This window comes from Cydia splendana, chromosome 8, assembly GCF_910591565.1.
Source record: "Cydia splendana chromosome 8, ilCydSple1.2, whole genome shotgun sequence".
Taxonomy (NCBI): Eukaryota; Metazoa; Arthropoda; class Insecta; order Lepidoptera; family Tortricidae; genus Cydia; species Cydia splendana.
The window spans coordinates 21,744,164-21,765,907 of NC_085967.1; the positions used below are offsets into that span (position 1 = coordinate 21,744,164).

Sequence of the window (21,744 nt, forward strand, 5' to 3'; positions counted from 1 at the left end):
ATCTTAACCGATTAAGCGTAAAAAATTGGCAAAACCATAAATTTCTTTTACCCACCACGAAAATTCCGAGTTCTCAAAACAGATTACTGTCAGAATGCCAAATGTTTATGTCAAATACCACATTCCCAAAATGCCTAAACGTTAAATCAACACGGTGTCATAATGTCCAAATCTCAAATGAACTAGATTCTATACTATCGTCTTTATTTCCAGTAGACTGATAATGAGACAAAGATTCTAAAAATGCACTTAAGATGTAGTTAAACTTAATATGGGGCATTATCTATGAAAAGGGACCTTATTGTCGATGGCGCTTACGCCGCACGGCGTCGTGCGGAATTGTATTTATATCGGAGCATCGTTAATAATGGCGTAAGCGCCATCGACAATAAGGTCCCTTTTCATAGATAACGTCACATATGTTTAAATAATTCCTATCGGCAATGCGGCATTTGTAGAAACATCCAGAACAGACGATATGAAGGAAATAACTTGACATTTAGGCATTTTGGGACTACGTTGTTTAAAATTTAGGATAAATATGACATATAAAGAAATTATGATATTGTTTAGTTGCAATCAAACCAAAGCAAGAACACATACAAACTAGGGAATGTAAACCGGTTTTTAATTATATGGAATAACCGGTTATTAACAAAAATATCATACAGATTAAAACCGGTTTACATTCCCTAATTTATTTATTTTATTAGAAGATTTGTTCTAGAGATAACCGATACATTAGGATCTTACCCCATGCATAGCTATGATGTGAACCACAGATAGGATCACAACAATGGTTAAAACCCATATACAAATGTGCCATAACCTTATATCAAGGGAAGCTTGCACGCTACTTAAAAATGCTTGCAAATTATCCCATCTTACATAAACTCTTTGCAGTAGATATAGAAGGAATGGGTACAGCAAAATCTGAAACAAAATTTACTTGTTAGTCCACTTACTACTAGCACAGTCTATAATTAGTAATTTGTGTTACAAGGAATCAAAATGATATATTTCCGTCAAGGGCGTAAATCCTGAGCGTAATGAGGGATTCAAGTGTTAACGCCCAAGACGAAATAATTTGGATACCGTGTGACACATACTGCTTTTCACATCAACTATGAGGAAAATAAAAAAATCTTAGTGTTGACACAAAATATTATGTTTCAAAATATTATTCAAGCTAAAAAAAGAATGCAAAAAATAACAAAAACAGGGTCCTAATGCAGAAAAGTGCCACTTTGATCCCTCCTAGCGGGGAAGAAAAAGTCCTTTTCCGAATAGGTGATGTGAAAACAATATTGTCATTCGACGAAGCTGTGTCCGTCCACGTCTTATATTACCTATAGGTATAAGAGAAAATATCAGCTTGTTATCCGCCCTTCTAAAACAAAAACGTGTTCGTTTGTCCGCGTGTTACACGATAATTCTCCCGTCAGTCTGACCAGACTGATGAACTGAACTGACGCCAGAATTAGCGTGTAACCGATGTCTATATAGACATCGGACTGATGGACTGAATGATGGTCTGGACTGATGAAAATTTAAATTTTTAGATAATATTCGTCAGTCCATTTTGAATGACAGAAAACTGATCGTGTAACCTGTTCGTGTCATTCTCGCGTCAGTCACCATATTAGACAAGACTAAATGACTGTGTTGCGTTCTTTGTCCAAACGGCGACTGTGTCATAATTTTATCAGTCTGTTGTCAGTCTGGACTGATCGTCTAACCGTGTCCATTTTCCACCATTCTGGCATCAGTCAAAACTCGAATGGACTGATAGACTGAACTGACGCCAGAATTAGCGTGTAACCGATGTCTATCATGTTTGTTTTAATTTACTCTCAATTGCTCAAAGGTTGACTGGAAGAGATCCCTTATAGGGATAAGTTCGCCTTTGTACATTATATATATTTTTTGGTTTCATTGTAATTTAACCTGTCTCATGTACAATAAAGTGTTTACATACATACATACAAAAAAGCTATCCAATAGCCCACAATATACATCAATTCGTACAATAAACTGCTAAACAACATCAAGTCGCACAATAAATATGAATTATTTTATAAGGCAATCAAGGAATTTTTATTACGAAAATGCTAAACCTTAAATGATTTTTTTAATGATATTTCGGAATAAATTGAATTTAATAATAAGAATGTAAAAAAAATATATTTTATTTGGATTATTATATTATATTATATTATATTAGGATTATAGGATTATTATATTATAAATTATAATCGAACGAGCGAGCGAAGCGAACGAAGTTCTTATATTCGACTTGTGACACGCGGCTGGCTAGGGGCACGTCCCGGCATTTCGGTGTTTGTAAGCTGAACTATCAGAGGATAGTTTGATACTCAAGTACTTAAGGAAATTTGTTCTAATTTAAATGAAATTGGGTAAACGTGTAGTTGAGGGCATTACATTTTAGTCATTAAATCATGAGCAGGCTCGATTAAGGGGTTATTGAGCTAGAAGAGCTTAGAAGGCTAAATAGCTATTTGTGAGGGGTCTTGCTATTCTGGTCATCTTTTTGCAAGAAAGTATGGTCGAGTTTGGTATCAAATGAAAGTGCTCGGCTTGCAGTTTTATAATATCGTTTTAAAATTTACCATTTTGAAATAATTAGCAAAATAAAAATAAACATAATATAGGTATTTGACATTTGACAGGAAATATTTCGGCTTACCACAGATACGGTATCAGTTAAGGGCTCCACAGACCTTGTAATATATCCACGCGAATTTTGATCCATTGCCGCCTATAGTGGGACATAAAATAGTAGAAATTAAGTAAAATGGAACTCTAAAATTTCCATACTATAGTCGGTCAAACAAGTTTGTCAGTAGAAAAAGGCGTGATATTCAAATTTTCTGTGGGATGATAACCCTTCGCGCCTACATTTTTTAGCCGCTTTTTTCTACTGACGGAAATGGCTTGACAGACTATAAATTGTTGGCCCCCATAGAAGTCGGTTATTTTTTCTTGAAAATTATTTTATACTATTTTATGTCGAACTATAGGTACGAGTAAGTAGGTGCAACAAAGTCAATCGCTCTATATAATTTTTGGCAAACCGCGAGTTCTCAGTTCAGGGCGAACTACTAGTTTAATAAAATTTAAGGCGGTGAATAATGTAGGTATAGCTGTTAAGACATAATTTAGATTAAGTATTATTTAAGTACCAATGTTGCTATGCCCTTACGGGTGCATGGTGTAACCTAATAAGATAAAAATAAGACATACGGCGCGATTCGGGAAATGAATTAGAGATTCACTAGATATGAAATAGTAAAGATATGTGACGTTCCACGGCAAAAGGTACCATTGCCCCGGCTGAATACTACACTCAAATTTACAATTTTTGTACGGCTCATGTAGGTCCATAAAGTTTTAAATGATTGCAAAGAAAAGAAGAATTTACAAAGAATGAAGTGGAATCAATGATAAATTCAGTAAAATAACAGATATTCAACGTAATTTTTTATGCACTTAAAACATATGCTAGTTTTTGTTCTTTTTAGGGTTCCGTACCCAAAGGGTAAAAACGGGACCCTATTACTAAGACTCCACTGTCCGACTGTCTGACCGTCTCTCTGTCCGCCTGTCTGTCACCAGGCTGTACCTATCTTATGAACCGCGATACCTAGACAGTTGAAATTTTCACAGATGATTTATTTCTGTTGCTGCTATAACAACAAATATTTACTAAAAACAGAAAAAAAATGTTTAAGTGGGGCTCTCATACAACAAACGTCATTCTTTTTGTCGTTTTTTGCGTAATGGTACGGAACCCTTCGTGCGCGAGTCCGCCTCGCACTTGGCCGGTTTATTATTTAAATTGTGTGTCCTCCGATTAGTATTGAAATAAGTAGGTACATGTATACAATGTGTCCGGTCAACCATATCGGAGCCGTTAAGGGCGTGTAGTACAATCGATTTCATCGATAAATCACCACGTGTTTTTTTTTTTAAGTCAAGGGTAATGAAATGGCGGCATTTTTAATTTTTCAAACACCTGAGCACGGGTGCACGTGGTATTTTTGGCATTATCTGTAAATTTTTCGTCCTACGAATACAAAAAATATCTCATTGGATAGCTAAACATGTAAGCAATCGATTAAAGCTAATAATTGTATGCAAACATTTCAATAGCAAGGCAAAAGAAAATATTAAAAGTAAATAATTAGGACAGAAACGCATTACTTTTTCAGTTTTTATTTTTTTATGTAAAAACTGGGTCGTTTACCTACATTTTTTTTGCTCTGCGTTTGTAGTACAGGATATTGGATAGACATCAATACCAAAATTACGTATCTGACATAATAACTTTAGAAGTTACAGAGGTTCCAAGATGTACCTAAAAATGTTGTTTTTTTACAAAAGGAGAAAAAATAAAACAAAGCGCTAATACTAATTTAAATTTTAATAAAAATCATAACAAAAGTATCTTAAGGCTAAAGATGACTAACTAGTTGAGTAACTGCTCAAAATAGCCCCCTCGATTTTGTAGAAAAGCAGTTGCTCTTATCGCAATATGCTGCGTAGACCGCCGAATCATCTCCTTATCTTCTCTTAACATGTTTGCATGTTCAATTATTCTTTGCACTAAATCTTCCCTTGTTCCCGGTATGTCGACGTACACTCTTTGTTTCAAGGTGCCCCATAGAAAATAATCGAGTGGAGTTAAGTCCGGTGATCGAGGTGGCCAAGCGACATGTCCGTCACGTCCAACCCACGGGACATAATGCTCATTCAAATAATTTCGCACATCTCTTGCAAAATGTGGAGGAGCACCATCCAGCTGCAAAATCATCCTCCTCCTGTATGCTACAGGCAGCTCCATTAATGCGTCATGGAACTGTGTTTGGAGAAATTTAAAAATCGTGGGCCATTCATTGTCCCAGGTAGAATAATTGGCCCAACTAAAATATCGTCAATGATTCCCGCCCAAACATTTACTGAGAATTGGTGCTGGAATGAACTTGGTCTCACAGCATGAGGATTCTCCAACTGCCACAGATGCTCGTTGCGGTGGTTTACGTATCCCAAACGCGTGAAAGTGGCCTCGTCGGTCCACATAATACGTTTCAAAAACGTTTGATCCATTCGTGCTCTTCTTGTTATCCAGGAACAAAAAACTGATCTTGCAGCGTAATCTGGTCCAATAATGTCTTGTACTGGTCTGAAATGGTAAGGGTGTAATCCTTCTCTTTTTAATACTCTCCAGACTGTCCACTTGCATAAATTCATCCTGTTGGCTATTCTTCTAATGCCCAGTCTCGGGTCGTGTGTGACTAATCTTAAGATCTCTTCTTCGTCCTGGGGTGCTACAAGTCGAACACGTTCATCGGCGGGTCTTCTTATGCCGTTCTCAGCGAGCCGTGCATGAATTCTTATGAAACCTCTGTCTGTTAGGAAACCTCCTTGCGTACTCTCGAACAGCAGCATTAGCGTTCCCGTTGCAAAACCCATAAACGAAATGTATGTCAGCAGTGTGCTGACTAGAATAGTGGCCGTCTTCCATTTTAACAAAAACGGAAAATAAACAGCAGGTCCAACAACTAACAAAAGTTTCAACAATAACACAATCGAACTGAAGTAAGCCGAAGATAGCAGAAGTTTGTTATCACAACACAGAGCGAGGGATGACTGATTGACCTGGCAGCACCCCTTGACTTATCTACCTGCTTGTAAAAGAAAAACTGGGAGTGGGGATGATAATTCTTGGGATTATCTCAAGTTATTAATAAAGGTAATTAACAGGGTCATATTTGAACACGTGTTATTTTTGAAGTATCAAAGATAGAGCTATGATTTTGGTATGCATTTCTAGCTAATATCCTGTACTATAAATGCAGTACGAAAAAAATGTAGATAAATGACCTAGTTTTTACATAAAAAAATAAAAACTGAAAACGTAATGCATTTCTGTCCTAATTATTTACTTTCAATATTTTTTTTTGCCCTGTTATTGAAATGTTTGCGTACAATTATTACCTTTAATCGATTGCTTACATGTTTAGCTATCCAATAAGATATTTTTTGTATTCGTAGGACGAAAAATTGACAGATAATGTCAAAAATACCACATGCACCCGTGCTCAGTTGTTTGAAAAATTAAAAATGCCGCCATTTCATTACCGTTGACTTAAAAGAAAAAACACGTGGTGATTTATCGATGAAATCGATTGTACTACACGCCCTTAACGGCTCCGACATCGTTGACCAGACACATTGTATAATAATTATACGTACCAAATTTTTATACTCGTAAGCAAGAAGCGACTCCCTTTCAGGTAAATAACACCAGCGCAACCATTTTCCATACTTTAACAATATTCGATCCATTTATTTTAATTATTTAAATATATTTCTTAATCAGCAGCGCATGAAACACCGAGCAAGCTTCGAAGTTGAAACCAAAACGACAGCTAATATTATATTATTTAACATTTATCCGTAACGCAAAGGGAAATGTATGATGATAATATGAGGAAATATGCTTAATAATATTATTTTCATTATTTAATATTATTACTTACCTAAGGTAAGGTAAATAACCTAAATTACGCACTGGTTAAAACATGCAGTCACTAATTAGGTAGGTAGGTCCTAATCCACAGACAGGCAAAACGTATTGGGAAGGTGCGAAGTCGGTAGAGGGGGAAGTGGCGCTGATCGTCACAAACACAGGTAATCTTATGGAATGTCCGACATTAGTACTAGCGGCAGCCGCTTGAACTAATTTTACTCCATAAGATTTAACGTAGAAAGTCCGACAAAATGAGGGCAGCACCAGTCGTGCACATAGCGAATAGGTGTTACTCATAGGTATCAGTTGACAGTTGTCAGGTGACAGTTCCATACAATTTAGACCCCTAAAACAATTGCAGCAAAATTGTGTTGAAATGACATCTGTCACCGTACCCAAGCTGTTTGAAAAATACTATATTATAGGTATTATTCGAGTCGCTTAACTTCAAACTCGGGTAAATCCATCTGTCAGATTATGCGATTTTGATATTAAGAAAAGGTAACAGGGTCGATATTTGCTGAGAAGGTCGAATGGATTTACCAGAGTTAGAAGTTAAGCGACACATTTGTGGAATAAAAACATAGATATTTAATATTATAAGTACACGGCATAAATTTTACTGTTATTTGTCTGATACAAATTTTCGGTGTTAAACATTGTTATATACAAAATAAAATTTAAGCGAGTAAAAGATATGTGAGAGTACCTACTACTACATATAACTTCAATTAAGTAGGTTCGTATGGCTTCTATTTCGAGACCTCAATTTTTAAAGTGTATAGCCCCCTCCAGACTATCCGCGTGAATCGCGGGCGAAACCGCGAACGCGAGTGTGGAGTCGATTTCGCTGTCTGCGAAAATCGACTCCACACTCGCGTTCGCGGCTTCGCCCGCGATTCACGCGCATAGTCTGGAGGGGGCTTAAGAGAATTGAAGTAAACAATATTTGCCAGCAAAATGTCCGATAAAATTTCAGCACATTTTCGCCCTAAGAGCCTAAGTCAAACTTACATTGTGACATCAAAATTATATCTAAATGATGTTCGTCGCCCGTGCGACTCGCTCGCGCCAGTACATGTACGGACAAGTACGAACACAACGCACGCGCTACTGACATAATTTAGAATCATCTTGATGTCATAATAAGTCCGAATTGGCCTCTCTATTAAGAAATTGTCGGCAAAACATTTTCCCCGCTTATTGAATATTGATTGATTATCAAAGATTTAATTTCTGCTCCTAAATTGTTTTCGTCGTTCCGACGTGGCGACTACGAGGAAAATAATAAATAACTTATTATGGAGAATGAAATTATGATTAGGTAACTAATTTCATGTTCTCATTTACGGATTTGGATGAGAAACCATTGTTGTAGGTACCTTACAGCATTGCAGTGGGGCAGCAGAGCTGTGTATTTGATATTGATTTAAGCTGGATACCTGGGTCAAAATTATTTTTGCTGTCTTGTTTTTTGTCCCCAAAAAAATGACGGAGTGGAGCTTTTTGTATGGGGTGAAATTTAGTTTTTAATTTTTCTCAAGAGAATTATAATCTACCTAAGTACTATTACATAGAAAGACATGCATTAGCACTCAGCTTTTTTTATTTATTTGATAAAAGACAAAAATAGAAACGTGACGGAGTGGTCAGAAACAAGACAACGAAAATAATTGGGACCCACCTCCACGCGTTCCTGAGAAAAAGCTCTTGAAAAAAGGGGCAGACTTTATTTCTGCCGACTGAAGTACGGAACCCTAAAAATCAAGAGAAGTCAAATGAAGGAGCATAGCTATGATACACATCAAATTTTCAAATGTCTTTCATAATGTCAATATTCAAAGAAGGAAATGAGGACAGGAAACGCGGATGGTGAACCAGTCGTCACTTTCCTCTTAAAGGGCCCACTGATTAACAGTCCGCCGGACGAAATCGGCATGTCAGTTAGAACAAACAGTTGACAGTTCCGAACAATTGACAGGCAGATACCATCCGGCGGACTGTTAATCACTGGGCCCCTTTAAGCTTAGGTAAAGTTATTTTGTTATTCGAGATTTAAAGTGTGCCCGATTCAGTCTCTATTTTGTATTCAAACCCGGAAGTTAATAATATGAACGAATGGTATTTGTAAAGGAATACCGATACCCGCGTAGTTAAGGGTCAAACGAACCCAATAACGAAACCTCAAACCCTTTATAGACCTCTGGATCAGATACATGTCACATTTGACCTATATTGGATTTATATGGTGTAGGCCGCCATGATTAAATTTAATAATGATAAATACGGGATAGGAGCGTGTAAAACCACAGACGGCCGTTAGCGCACTGCCATATATTTAAACCAATAACAGCGTGAGGACGCAGCCTCACGCACACATATGCAACACTTCCTCCCTCTAGTTACATAACTAACCTAAACAATTCTTAAAAATATTTCTTAAAACTAATATTAGTACGCTTGCGTAATATATTTTTGGGGACTATTGGCGCATTGCTTTGCACATCTGGCAAATCTGGCCTCTGGCCTTCTGCTTCCGCCTCATGGAATTCATCCTCACCATATGAGTTTAACTCCTCATTTCTCACTTCGCTATTTGCCTTACTTTCTCCCTCTGTGGGGTCGTCCGATGATGGGGTCAAAGTCCGCGTGAGCGATGGACCCGGCGGTGGCTCATGGGCTGTCGTCGACAAAGGTGACGGCAGTGGAGTTGGTGACGGTGGCAGCGTTTGTGGCGGCGGCGGCGGCGGCGGCGGTGGCAACGTTTGTAGCGGCGGCGGCGGCGTTTGCGGCGGCGGCGTTTGCGGCGGCGGCGTTTGAGGCGGCGGCGTTTGCGGCGGCGGCGTTTGCAGCGGCGGCGGCGGTGTTTGCAGCGGCGGCGTTCGAAGTGCAGAGGGTAAGGATGTCTCAGGTAAGTCACAATCCAGTGCATCACAATAGTCCCAGCTACTTTCAGTACCTTTGTACGTAAGTATATGATTTTTATGTTTTTTAATAAACACTGAGGTAATAATGTCTTTTATTAAGTATAAAACTTTGCCCAGTCTTTTTTCAACCACGCCTTTAGACCAAGTGAACTTGTTTTTGTTAGTAAATTTTTTGTATAGAACGCGTTCACCGGTGGTAAAGGTTTCATTGTTCTTCCTATTCAACTTATTATTCTGCGAACACTGTTTATTTTTGACAACATTAGCAAGGGTGACCGACAAGGATGAGGGCGTTGGCGTGTGCAGTAGATCTAAACCGGGTGCAGTAGATCTAAACGCGATCTTAGGCAATAAGGCGATTTAGCATAAAACATTCTTTTTTGAATTTGGCTCAAAAAAGTTGGTTACTCAAATTTTTGTAATACCTTATATTAGTGTACCAAGAAACTTTCATGAACAATAAAAGCATTTCTGCAAAGATTAAAAAAAATACTCAAAAAGTTTAACTGCATATTTACAAATACAGGATATAAAAAATTATAAATATATTCGTCAGAGACCAAACTATAGTATTTTTCAGACTACGAGTACAATATTTGATAGATGTCATACCATACAATTTTTAAACCAAAAATGCCAAATGATAAGATAGGTTATTTCATAGTTAGTATACTTATATATTAAAACATATTATTTTAATGCACATTTTAAAATAACGAACTTTTCTCAAAGCCAGACCAGCTCAAATATGCAAAACGCATCGCTTTATTTTTACATTTTTACGGAGCGGAATGCATATTTTGCATTAAGATGCAAATTGTAATAGGTGTGGCTTGTCGCTAGGAAACTAATTAAAAGGGGATTTTCAAAGTACGATTTAGTTGGCGGGGGTCGATTCTGGAATTGTCGACGATACGTGTTTCACAAGTCTTTAGAATTTCGAGAAATTTTTGACTTTTCCTACTCAGAACCCCTGTTATTCGATAGCGTGCCGAGCCTTCGCGTTAATGTCTATTTTTGTAAAGGATTTTGAACAGGCGCGCGAAGCGGGACGTTTTGGAAACTCAAAACCCCATACAAGATGACACTTAACGCAAACGCGTATGTCACGACACGCTAACGAATGAAATTTACACTAGGCGTACCTACAAAATTACGGGCGTGTCAGATTTTACTATTTAGGAGAAAAAAAAATCTTAATTTAATACTACTGTTTGCCCATGGAAAAGTGAAGTGAATCGATTGGAAAAGTTGGATTTTTTAAGTGAAAACTTCTTTAGCGGCGCTGTGCACTTTTTGTGATGGGGAAAAATGTTAAACTCGCGAGAGGTCACGTGACCGTAAGATTCGTAAGACACGTGATCTGATCGAAAAACTGTTACAATGTCATTGAGTTTTCACTTCTGCCCGCACTCCCGGAGTGCAACCCGTTGTTTTTTTTTCTTAGGAGAATACAGTGCTCGTGATTTAGATTTAGAAAATCGTAAGACTTTTCGGAATCTTGGCAACACTTACAATCATTTCTGAAAGTACTTGGGTACAGTCAGCACCAGGTGTATGCCTATTTGTCCCCGACGGGGACAGATGGGAATGAGTGCATTTATATGGATGCGCCTCATGTATGGCGGTGGTCACACATCATACATAGGGACTGCCAAAGTGGCAAATATATCGGAACACATCCTTATTTCTATGTTAACAAAAATGTGTTACGATCTTACGAAACTCCTATGTTTCTTACGGCCCAATTCCAATAATGTTTTTAATAAATAAATATAAATAGTACATACATATTATAAGGACATTCTTACACAAATTGAGTAACAGGCCTATTCGGATTTCGAGATAATCACAAGATCTTGAGACGATTTAGAGATCAACTAGATCTACATTAGATATCGACTAGATGTGACTTGGATATCTAAGTCATAACTTGTCGAAATCGAATCGCGGAAACGTCAAATTTGACATATCTATCTTACAAGTACTTATCTTTAAATTATCCGTATCGTAACTTGTTGAAGTCTAGTAGAAATATAATTCATTTTCCGAATCGAGCCGTGAGTTCCACGGTAAGCTGAAGAAGGCTTGTGTCGTGGGTACTGAGACTACGATAAGTATAATATACAAATACTTAAATACCTACATAGAAAACATCCATGACTCAGGAACAAATATCTGTGCTCATTACACAAATAAATGCCCTTACCGGGATTCGAACCCAGAAACTGCTTCGCAGGCAGGGTCACTACCCACTAGGCCAGACCGGTCGACAAAATAAGATGTCTTTGGTTTATAAGATGTTTCAGTGTCTAATAGTGTAGTAAATAAAGTTAGTGGACCCCGCAGTAATTCCTCAGCCAGAAAAAACTTTACAGTATGATAAAGTATCAATAAATAAAAAGTATTGTATAAATTTCCAAAGAATAATAATAATATTATTAAAGTAAATACCTAAAGTCTTAAATCGTTAATAACTTTTTACGGAAAAATGCTCCGTTCAAACTTTCTTCACCGGACATATTCATGTAACGTATTGCAACAATATATGAAATATCAAAAAAATAACCTTGCAGAAATCCCAGTATTAATAAAATATAATTTTTTGGCGTGTCTTGGACCGGAAAATTGCTCAGTCTAATTTTTTCACTGGAATGCCATTTTATTGCCGTTTTATACCTACAAAATGAAAATCTAAAAATTTTCCGCTCTCAGTTTTTAATAGTTCTATAATACATACATTTGGGTACGCATTTTTTTTGGATTTTCTTACCCACTGCGCCAAATTATATTCTATGATCATATAAGAAGAAAAAAATGACAGAGCAATTTTCCGATGAAAATGAGCGGCAAAAAAAGGAATTATCATAAAAAAATATTCTCATGTTTCACAAAACTTTTAGATTTTTTTCTAGTATCACATACTGATACAAATAACTTATTTTGTAAAATAATTTTGGACTGAGCAATTACTCGGTTCAATATATAATCAGATTTGTGTTTTTACCTAACTTAGGAGTGTTTTTTTTTGGATATTTATATGTTAGTCTCGGCTCATGCTATACAATAACCTAGCTAAATTTCATCGACTGAGAAATTAATGCATGGGTCTCCATACAACAACTTGCTTCATTTACTACACTATAAAGTGAGATTTCTGAGACTGGGACATAAAGGGGCCCACTGATTAACAGTCCGCCGGACGGTATCGGCCTGTGAGTAGTTCGGAACTGTCAAAATTTTGTTCTGACAGGCCGATACCGTCCGGCGGACTGTTAATCAGTGGGCCCCTTTAGAAAGTAACCAAAATACAATACAGTCATGTTTAGAATATTCCCTCAAATTAACGTGATGAAATTACTACTCAGAAAACAATTTATGAAATTAAAGTCTGCCGTAGTTTCTTTGTTGCCTTGAAAGTGTTTTTGTAGCAAAAACTTTCTTTAAAAAAGAAATTCTAAGTGAGTTCGCTGGAATAATCTTAGTCCTAAAAAGGGTAATGTAATTAGCTAAGTAATTACAAAATATAGTAAAATTGCCGTGGTCTCTGTGGTATTTTAAGTAGGCTACTTAGACTTTTGGTAAGCCTCTTATTTTATTAAATTATGTTGTCAGGGTTCAGTACCAATAAGGTAATATGGTAATATATTTCCATGGTGCAACCATGCCATGTTTTTGATGCTTTGCTTGCACAAACAGTTTTAGTTTCGCGAGTCGCCGCTGGCGCTAGGCATCTAGGAGCTGCACAAGCGTTGACACATGGTATGGTCGCGTTCATGATTTGACCTTCACTGTAAATCTTTGTCTATGTTTGTTTTTCTTATTTTTTTGTTTGTTTTCTTAATTATTTTTCTTGTATATATTGTTCTTTTTTTTTTGTATTCTCTGTTGTTATCTTAATTATTCCTTTTGTGTATCTTTGCAATGTTTTAATATGTATCTTTATGTGTTATCTGTCGTGGCATCACCGAATGGGCCCTACGGAAGACCAGCGCTGGCTTTATAGCTAGCATCATGCTGAGTTGGGTCCATTTCGTGATGCACACTTATTGATGTCTTATTTCCTTGCTGTTGTTGTCTGTACATGTTCGTACATGTTTTGTGAACGTCACGAATAAATATCTTTTATCTTTTTTTTATCTTTATCTAATAAAAGAAATGAATAAAAAAAATTTAAACACGACTGCTGTTAAAAAGCGAACTGAAAAGCGAAAAATATGTTTTTTTGATACGTAAGTTACTTAACTTAATGAATGTAATTAGTTTATTATTAAGTCATAAGGCAGGGTCATAAACAGCAAATAGAAAATTTCATGCATATTTAGGATCGTGACCGTACCTGTATATTTTACTTCAATTTCAGTCACCATGATCTATTGAATTTTCCCTACTTTTAGATGTCCTCCCAACTGATTTATTTTTATGTGTACTTAGTTAACTTTTGTTAAAGATTATTAGATGTACTGGGTCTACCTGCCCTTATACGTGCCCTTCGTGGCGAATATCTAAAACTTGGAGCAGGTTCGCTCGTACCATTGCAGGAACCTGCCCAAAAACACTACATAATAATATAAACAGAGTAAACCAGTGGTGGGCAAAGTACGGCCCGCGGGCCATCTCCGGCCCGCGAATGGATTTTATCCGGCCCGCTGCCGGTCCTATGAAATAATTAGTATATGGCATACACTAATTATTTCACAGTACGAGTACAATTCTGGCCCTCCACTTAAATTTCCTAAACTTTCTGGCCCCCCATGAAGAAAGTTTGCCCACCACTGGAGTAAACAGACCCCGTAATCCACTACCAATACAGCTCTTACTGAAACAAAGAGCAAACTGGCGCCCGTATTTTTAGCGAGGACCGATTGACTGAATGATTCTAATTATAAAAAACCGGGCAAGTGCTAGTCGGACTCGCGCACGAAGGGTTCCGTACCATAATGCAAAAAACGGTCACCCATCCAAGTACTGACCCCACCCGACGTTGCTTAACTTCGGTCAAAAATCACGTTTGTTGTATTGTATGAGAGCCCCACTTAAATCTTTATTTTATTATGTTTTTAGTTTAGTTTAGTTTAGACGGACGGACGGACGGACAGCAGAGTCTTAGTAATAGGGTCCCGTTTTACCCTTTGTGTACGGAACCCTACAAAATAAACAAATGGCAAAATGGTAACTTTTGTTTTATATAACGATCATTCCATTTATGATTTAATAAATTCAGTTGTAAAATAGGTTTAAAATAAAATACATAAGAAATATATAACAAACTTTAATGAGATCACAGTTTCTTAAAATCCTCTTAAATTTCTCCGTACGCCGACATACCAACAAAATAATTATTTGGCGGTGTATGATAGACCGCACATCAGTCGCAGAGGGTTAATAAACTGCGCAACTAAAAACAGTTTATAGGTATGTCTACGTTTAGGACGTTAATATTTGGAATTCAGCAAAGTCATGCCAAGTATGTGCCAAGTGCAGGTTTACTCTGAATTTTCGTAGAAACTATGCTGCACAAACTTGCCGGTAAATGGTCAGTCAGTGGTCAAGCCCATATTCCCATAGCTCACTGAACAACGAGTCAAACTCATAAAAGTACCAGTATACCACATACCTGTGACTAAATTCAATTCTAAATTCTAAAATATGTTATGTAACTAGGCCTTAAAAGCTCTTCCACAAGTCATTACAACATTTACACCGGCATAATATAAAATACCTACATAGCAAGATTTATGAATACTACAGCTAAATACTTGGGTAAACATTTAATTTTAATAGGTTATCCTAAAATAAATAATTACTACAATATAACAGATATATCGACATCTATACCCTTATTCATAAAACTTTACGGGCCTGATTTAGTTAAATTATGTTTTACCCCTTTCTTATAAATACAGTCAAAATTACAGATAAGGACAAGTTAAAATGACAGATAAGGACAAACAATTATTAGCTAATTGAGGTTTGTAGCGCGTTTATGAATAAGGGGGCTAGTCTCTAGGCATACATTTAATATGGAGATATAAAAGGTCCCTAATATCGTCGGGTGACAAGCAAAAGTTACTAAGTACCACCACACGTTCATAGCCATTGTGAACCATATTAGTACTAAAAGAAGGTCGCATTTTGTGTAAATTTTTTTTTGTAATTAGGGACTATTGCTTGTCACCTGACGATATCAGGTTTAATCTAAGTTAAGGTGATAGTCACCATCAGGGGTTCTTGGCTCCCACCGAAGTAGTATAAAGAAGAAGACGAGCTGGATTTCCAAGGCTTTTCGGCTTGCGCGCGGCGATTGCAATCGGGATGTTACAATGGCTGGACGTATATGCGGTTACGTAAAAAGCATGCATGCGAGCTAGATATTTTGCTTCTTGCTTCAAGAAATATTCGACGAATATAATATTTAAGCATGCTTCTACTCTCTTAAGGGGCCCACAGATTACTAGGTCCCCTGATGATAATCAGTCTGTGGCCAAGGACCCGACTGTCGGGTACACTGTTCGTAGTGACTACGCGCTACATACGGCAAAGACATGGCACGCGCTGCGAGCGTAACCCGTAGCACTTAGTGGCAATGAATGTGTTAATCGCAGAAGGTCACACAAGGGCTGATTTAGACGGCGTGCGAACTCGTATGCGGTTTTAGTTACATTGAGGACTATTGGTTACATCCAATCCAGCCGACCAATCAAATACCGCAATGAAATGGAAGTCGCATACGATTTCTCGCACCGTCTAAATGAGCCTTAACAGTTCCATTTCAAACTTCTGCCTGACGAGTGACGACTAATACGAACCAAGTGTGTGTGGCCGCTTGACGGTTCCGGTCAGCGTCGACAGATATCGGCCGGACAGTCCGTGGTTGTTGGGGCGAAAAATTACGACTCTCAACTGCTAGTCAGTCATAGTAGTGCAGTCATAAAAGTGTGTACCAAAAATATTTTTGACGATAGCTTGTTTTAATAAACACAAATGTAAAAGTGACACGGACATATATTATTAGAAAAAAGTATTTTTATTATTAAGGTCGAAAAAAAGTATTTTTATTATTAAGGTCGAAATACTCCATCGAAATACACCTTTCAACCAAAACCAATACTTACCCGGCCCTTACTTGGAGTATTATTGGTAAGTACTTACTTATTGGTAACTCGGGGCAATTTGCACACAATCCACCGTGATCGCAGGTAATTTGGATGAAAACGATTTCCTGGGACATCATTCAAAAATCTAAATATAATAAAAATGTAATACCACAGAATAAATAATAGTACTAGGACAGAAGATTCACTCTCTAACAAAACGCGTATGTTACGATTAGGACAGATATGACCGCTAGGTGGCGATGGCGACAGCGCCACGCGCGGCTCATGGCTAACCACCAAAATTGGTGTGGGACGGATGTACTTGTAGCTACCTGTTGCAACTAAGCGACGAAATCGCGGAGTGAGCCACGCCTGGTAATACCAATTGAATAGAGTCTAGCCTGACTAAGGTAACTCTGCAACGTGTTTGATAGCACAGAGCGTGCAAGTGTTATTATAAACGTCATAATTTTATAGAAGTTAGCGAACGAAACGCAACTGTCACTGTCGCACTAATATGGAAGAGTGATAGAAAGAGATACGCTACGCCACGGAGCATTAACGATTGGCACGTTAGCTAAGCACCCTGGGTGCCTAGCCAATGTAACAATCGCTTGCGCTACGACAACGAAACGCTTTGCGTCTATCTATCACTCTTCCATATTAGTGCGACAGTGACAGTTGCGTTTCGTTCGCTACGGAGCGTAAACGATTGGCCTGTTGGCTAAGCACCCTGGTATAATCCGAGTCCAAGAGGTACCTTTATGCCGGGGCCACACTAACGGGAAACACCTTTGATTATAGCGATAATCGACGTTTTTCATACGGCCACACTGGGATTATCGCGATAAACAGACGGCGTTTCCCGTTAGTGTGGCCTAGGCATTAGAATACGAAACGAGAAGTATGAACTCCTTCAACTCGTAAAGGAAAGATCCAAGGGAAAAGATCATCCGGACGAAGACGTAACTAGTGGCTCAAAAATCTCCGAACATGGTTCAAACAGAGCACATGCTCATTATTCCGCGCAGCTGTGTCTAAAGTCCGTTTAGCCCTCATGATTGCTGACCTCCGGTAGGAGATGGCACTGGAAGAAGAAGAAGGCATTAGATCTTTCTTGTAAGCACATGAATACATTTTCAATGTCATTACGGTGTATATTGAGAATGTCGGTCCTTGTCGATATTTACGAAATCCCCTTAGGCCTGAAGCAAATAAGGGAAATATTTTAGGTACTGGATGTGGGGGAAGATTGAATCTAATAATATTTATTGTTGCATTTAAGCCAGTGATATATTACCTTGCTGTGGGGCTAGGTGGATGTATAATATGTATATAAAATATTGTCCCATCATCATAGTCATCATGAAAATCTAAACAATATCGTCAAAAGTAAGTCATCTCTTTAAAGAATAAATAAATATACCTTAGGTGCAGGGCGACAATTTCGACTGCGGGAAATTTCAACTAATCGAAATATCTTCCAACGTTTTACATTATTAACTAGAGTGCCATATATGTCCAGATAGCGTAAAAGATAGTGTTCGTAAAACATGGAAGATATTTTGATTAGTTGAAATTTCCCGCAGTCGAAATTGTCCCCCTGCATCTCACTTAAAGCAGATAGATTACTTAGTTTGTTTGAATCGGTCCAACGTTGAAAGTGCTTCAAAGTTAAACTCTTAATCAAGTTCAAACGAAAATTGCGAGACAAAAACACCAGCAGAAATAAAAAAGGTACAGTCAACAATAGAAGTCGCATCTATAATAGGATCTAGTCAAAAATCTAGTCTAGAATCTAGAATAGTCGCCTGGCACTAATGGCTGCTAGACTAAAGTCTGAAAAGGCTAGAAGCTTTCATTAACATTGAAAAAGGATTTGAATGAAAAGAATGCTTAGTTTTGTTAAGGAATTAATTCAATTCAATTCGATTCATCTTTATTCCAGATAACAAATGATACTAGGTCTGGTTCGTACCTGGTCCAGCGTGTATCGTTGGCTATTCAGCGCGGGAACGCCGCTGGTATTTTGGGGACGTTTGTGCCGGGTACTTAGCGGATTAGGATATAGGTTTATGGCTTATTATTATGTGTGTTGTAAACTTAAAGTTGACGAAACCTGAGGTGGATGAGCTATCTGTATGATGACGAAGCCTGCGCTGTGGATCTGAAGGTACCTATGATGTTGTTTTTTTTGGATCAATAAATTACAGTATGCTCTCTGAGATCGTATCTAATTAAGATCAAAACCGTTAAAAATTGTGAAATCAGAATCAGGCTCTAGAGGTGTTATTAACCCGGCCGTAGGCTCTAAAAATACCTACATTTTTAGAGCTCCGTACAAAACTTTGTTCACGGAGCTCTTATTAAAACAAGTTTTCGGTATCGACTGATAAATACCAAGGTTTTTAAAAGGAAATAAAAACCTATTTATTTTGTTTACGAAACGGTGATAATTGCTTTCATAGATTCTATTTTTATCTGATAAACTGAAAATAAATGTCTTTAGGTAGTTTAATCCGTACATTGTATCGCATTTCTATATTTATTTGATTCAACTTTTGGAAGTTAAATTGTAATCACTTTCCGACATCTCATTGACATGAAACGAATATTTTTACAATTGTATAATACAATAATTATGATGAAATATATAAACATTAGGTGTAGTACAATTTTTAATAGATGGACCTAGTCCCAAAGTAAGCCCAAGTGAGGCTCGTGTTGTAGTTATCGGTACTAGACGAAGATATTTAATATACAGTTATGTATATATAAATACTTTTATACATAGAAACACATATATCTTAGGAACAAATATTTAATAAATGCCCTTACCAGGATTCGAACTCGGGACCTCCTGCTTCGTAGGCAGGGACACTACCGACTAGGCTAGGAGGCCGTCAAAAGATGACCCAATTCACTGGACCAAGGCACGAGGGCTCTAAGTAGCTTTAGAACGCCTAGAAAATATTTTTACCTTACAATACATATACTTAGTAAAAAATACTTAGTATTTTCTATTCGAGGATTAAAATAATATTTTATGAAACAGTTTTGAATACAGTCGCTTCATTGCATTTAGCTGTTATGAAAAGTGTTTCATTTAAATAATATACCAGTTGCTTTCAATGGCTTTTTACTTCACTAAATACGAGTAAGAATAAAGAGCCGAGTTGTTCGAAATTCACTTATATATTATATTTTGTTAGCGTTTGTATTCACCAAGGCCCTTGTATTCAAAAAGTGCACAATCACAATTATATTTATTGGTAATAACATTGAAATTATACAATAAGGTAATCGATTGTAGTAAGCGGTTGGTTATGCTTTACAGCAATAGAGTCCCGTTGTCACAAACGTACGTCGATCCAGTAATGCTCCTAGCCTTATCACTGGCCAGGAACAGAATTCGATCTGCTATCTCTTCAGGCTCCGACATTTTTTTCAAAACAGTGCGTTGTTTAATAAATTCCTCCCATAATTCATCGCCATTTGGTATCCCTGCATTTTCTAATATATTCGTGTTGGTCCCTCCCGCAGCTACCTTGTTCACTCTCACCCCATGTGGAGCCAGATCCAATGCAACGCAGCGCGTGAAGTGACTTACACCAGCTTTTGTTACCTTCGTATTCGCCTACTACGCGCAAAGCGGCGATGCTTGGATTATTAACGATGTTATTACCCTTAGTCTTGATCAGATATGGAGCAGCGAGGTGTGTCAAATAGACCATGGAACGTAAATTCGTGTTCATAAGTAGATCAAAATCTTCCATAAGATTTTTATCTAAGAAAGTGGCATACCTGGCAATCCCCACATTATTGACCAGTACGTCTAACTGTCCAAATTTGTCGATAGTGTTTTTCACTATGGTTCTGACATCTTCGTCTTTAGTGACATCTGCTGTGATGATGAGAGGTTTGTTGCTATGCTGTTCACATTCCTTGGCGACTTCTTGTAGTTTATCTGCGTCTTTGTCCACGAGGACTACCTTTGCACCTTCTCTGGCCAGTGCTTTGGCTGTGGCAGCTCCTATCCCGGAGGCAGCATCAGTCACGATGGCCACTTTACCAGTGAAACTCATTGCGTTAATATTGAATGAATGGTGTGTTGATACACAACTACTGCGAATATTTTTACGAAAATCTTGTTTAATATAAAATCTTGTCATTATCACATATTCTTATCAAATGCATTCGACTTTCCTAATCATAGTGCATTATTTTATCAGCTATTGTCTTCTTTAAATAACTATTAAGTATTTATGATAATGTTTTTTAATACATACGATGTATAGTAATTAAATAATAACTAAATAATTAAATACACCTACCGTTCAATTTATGCGGTTAGAGGTTATAATAACTTAGGCCAATTACGGAATGGCCGAAGGTGCGTGTTCAGATATTTTTGAGCACCTTGGCCGCTCCAATTTATCTGCTGGTGAATAGCGACTGTACGTATAAGTGAACTAATAGTAGGTATTCTAAGTACAAGATTTGCTTTGTTGAATTATAACTATACATTTTGCTATACATTCCCAATATGTAAGTAAAAGTTCAAAGGCAGAAAAAACGGAAGAGCAAATATCTGGCAACACCATTAAGTCAAGAGTAATGACAGCGCTTACTGTAACAGTCGTAACGTTGAGCATACGTTACATTTTATTCTCATATCATAACAGTTGGCCCCGCCATTTGCCCCATTACAGACTTGGCAACTCTTCGCTAACATAACAGTCAAGAAAATTACGATGGCAATTCGAGATACATAATGACTCCAGAGAAGTTGCAAGTTTTAAAGCATAGACAACTTCCCTTAGATTCCGCGATAAAAAACTCTACACCGTTGGTAGCATAAGCACAGAATAAAGAATAGTACTACCGTACAGAAAGGAAACTTCCTACAAAACCGAAGTTTGACAGCGGTTCAGGGTCGAATCATGCTGTCCTTTTCTAATATATGGCACTATCCCTTTCGGCTATTTAGGGTTGTCAAAAATCAAGTGATTGTCTTATCTGTGGTCGTGCACGCAAAAGGAAGGCAAGTGGTGCCAACCCTAATAATTGCTCGGAGCAATGATGAGCCGAGCGGAGCCGAGTTTGACCGAAGTCAGAAGTTTCGCACCCCTGGCATAAGCTAGCTACCACAATGACATACAGCCCC

At 37.6% G+C, this 21,744-nt stretch overlaps 1 protein-coding gene and 1 long non-coding RNA gene across 2 annotated transcripts in view; both read right to left on the reverse strand.

Moving 5' to 3' along the window:
• LOC134793036 (uncharacterized) overlaps positions 1-21,744 on the reverse strand; it is an 814,647-nt gene that overhangs the window by 377,082 nt on the left and 415,821 nt on the right. The gene's annotated exons all lie outside the window — the stretch shown is intronic.
• On the reverse strand, positions 19,909-20,663 carry LOC134793070 (3-oxoacyl-[acyl-carrier-protein] reductase FabG-like). The gene is made up of 2 exons (XM_063764595.1): positions 20,252-20,663; positions 19,909-20,202 (listed from the first exon to the last, which is right to left on the reverse strand). The coding sequence occupies exons 1-2, from the start codon at positions 20,660-20,662 to the stop codon at positions 19,909-19,911; spliced, it is 705 nt and encodes a 234-aa protein (XP_063620665.1). The 5' UTR covers position 20,663.

Excerpts from the sequence above, each read along its gene's own strand:
- LOC134793070 (XM_063764595.1), bottom strand. The coding sequence starts at position 20,662 with ATGAGTTTCACTGGTAAAGTGGCCATCGTGACTGATGCTGCCTCCGGG. Across the intron at positions 20,203-20,251 it reads AGACTAAGGGTAATAACATC|GTAACAAAAGCTGGTGTAAG; the intron begins GTTAATAATCCA and ends GCGAATACGAAG.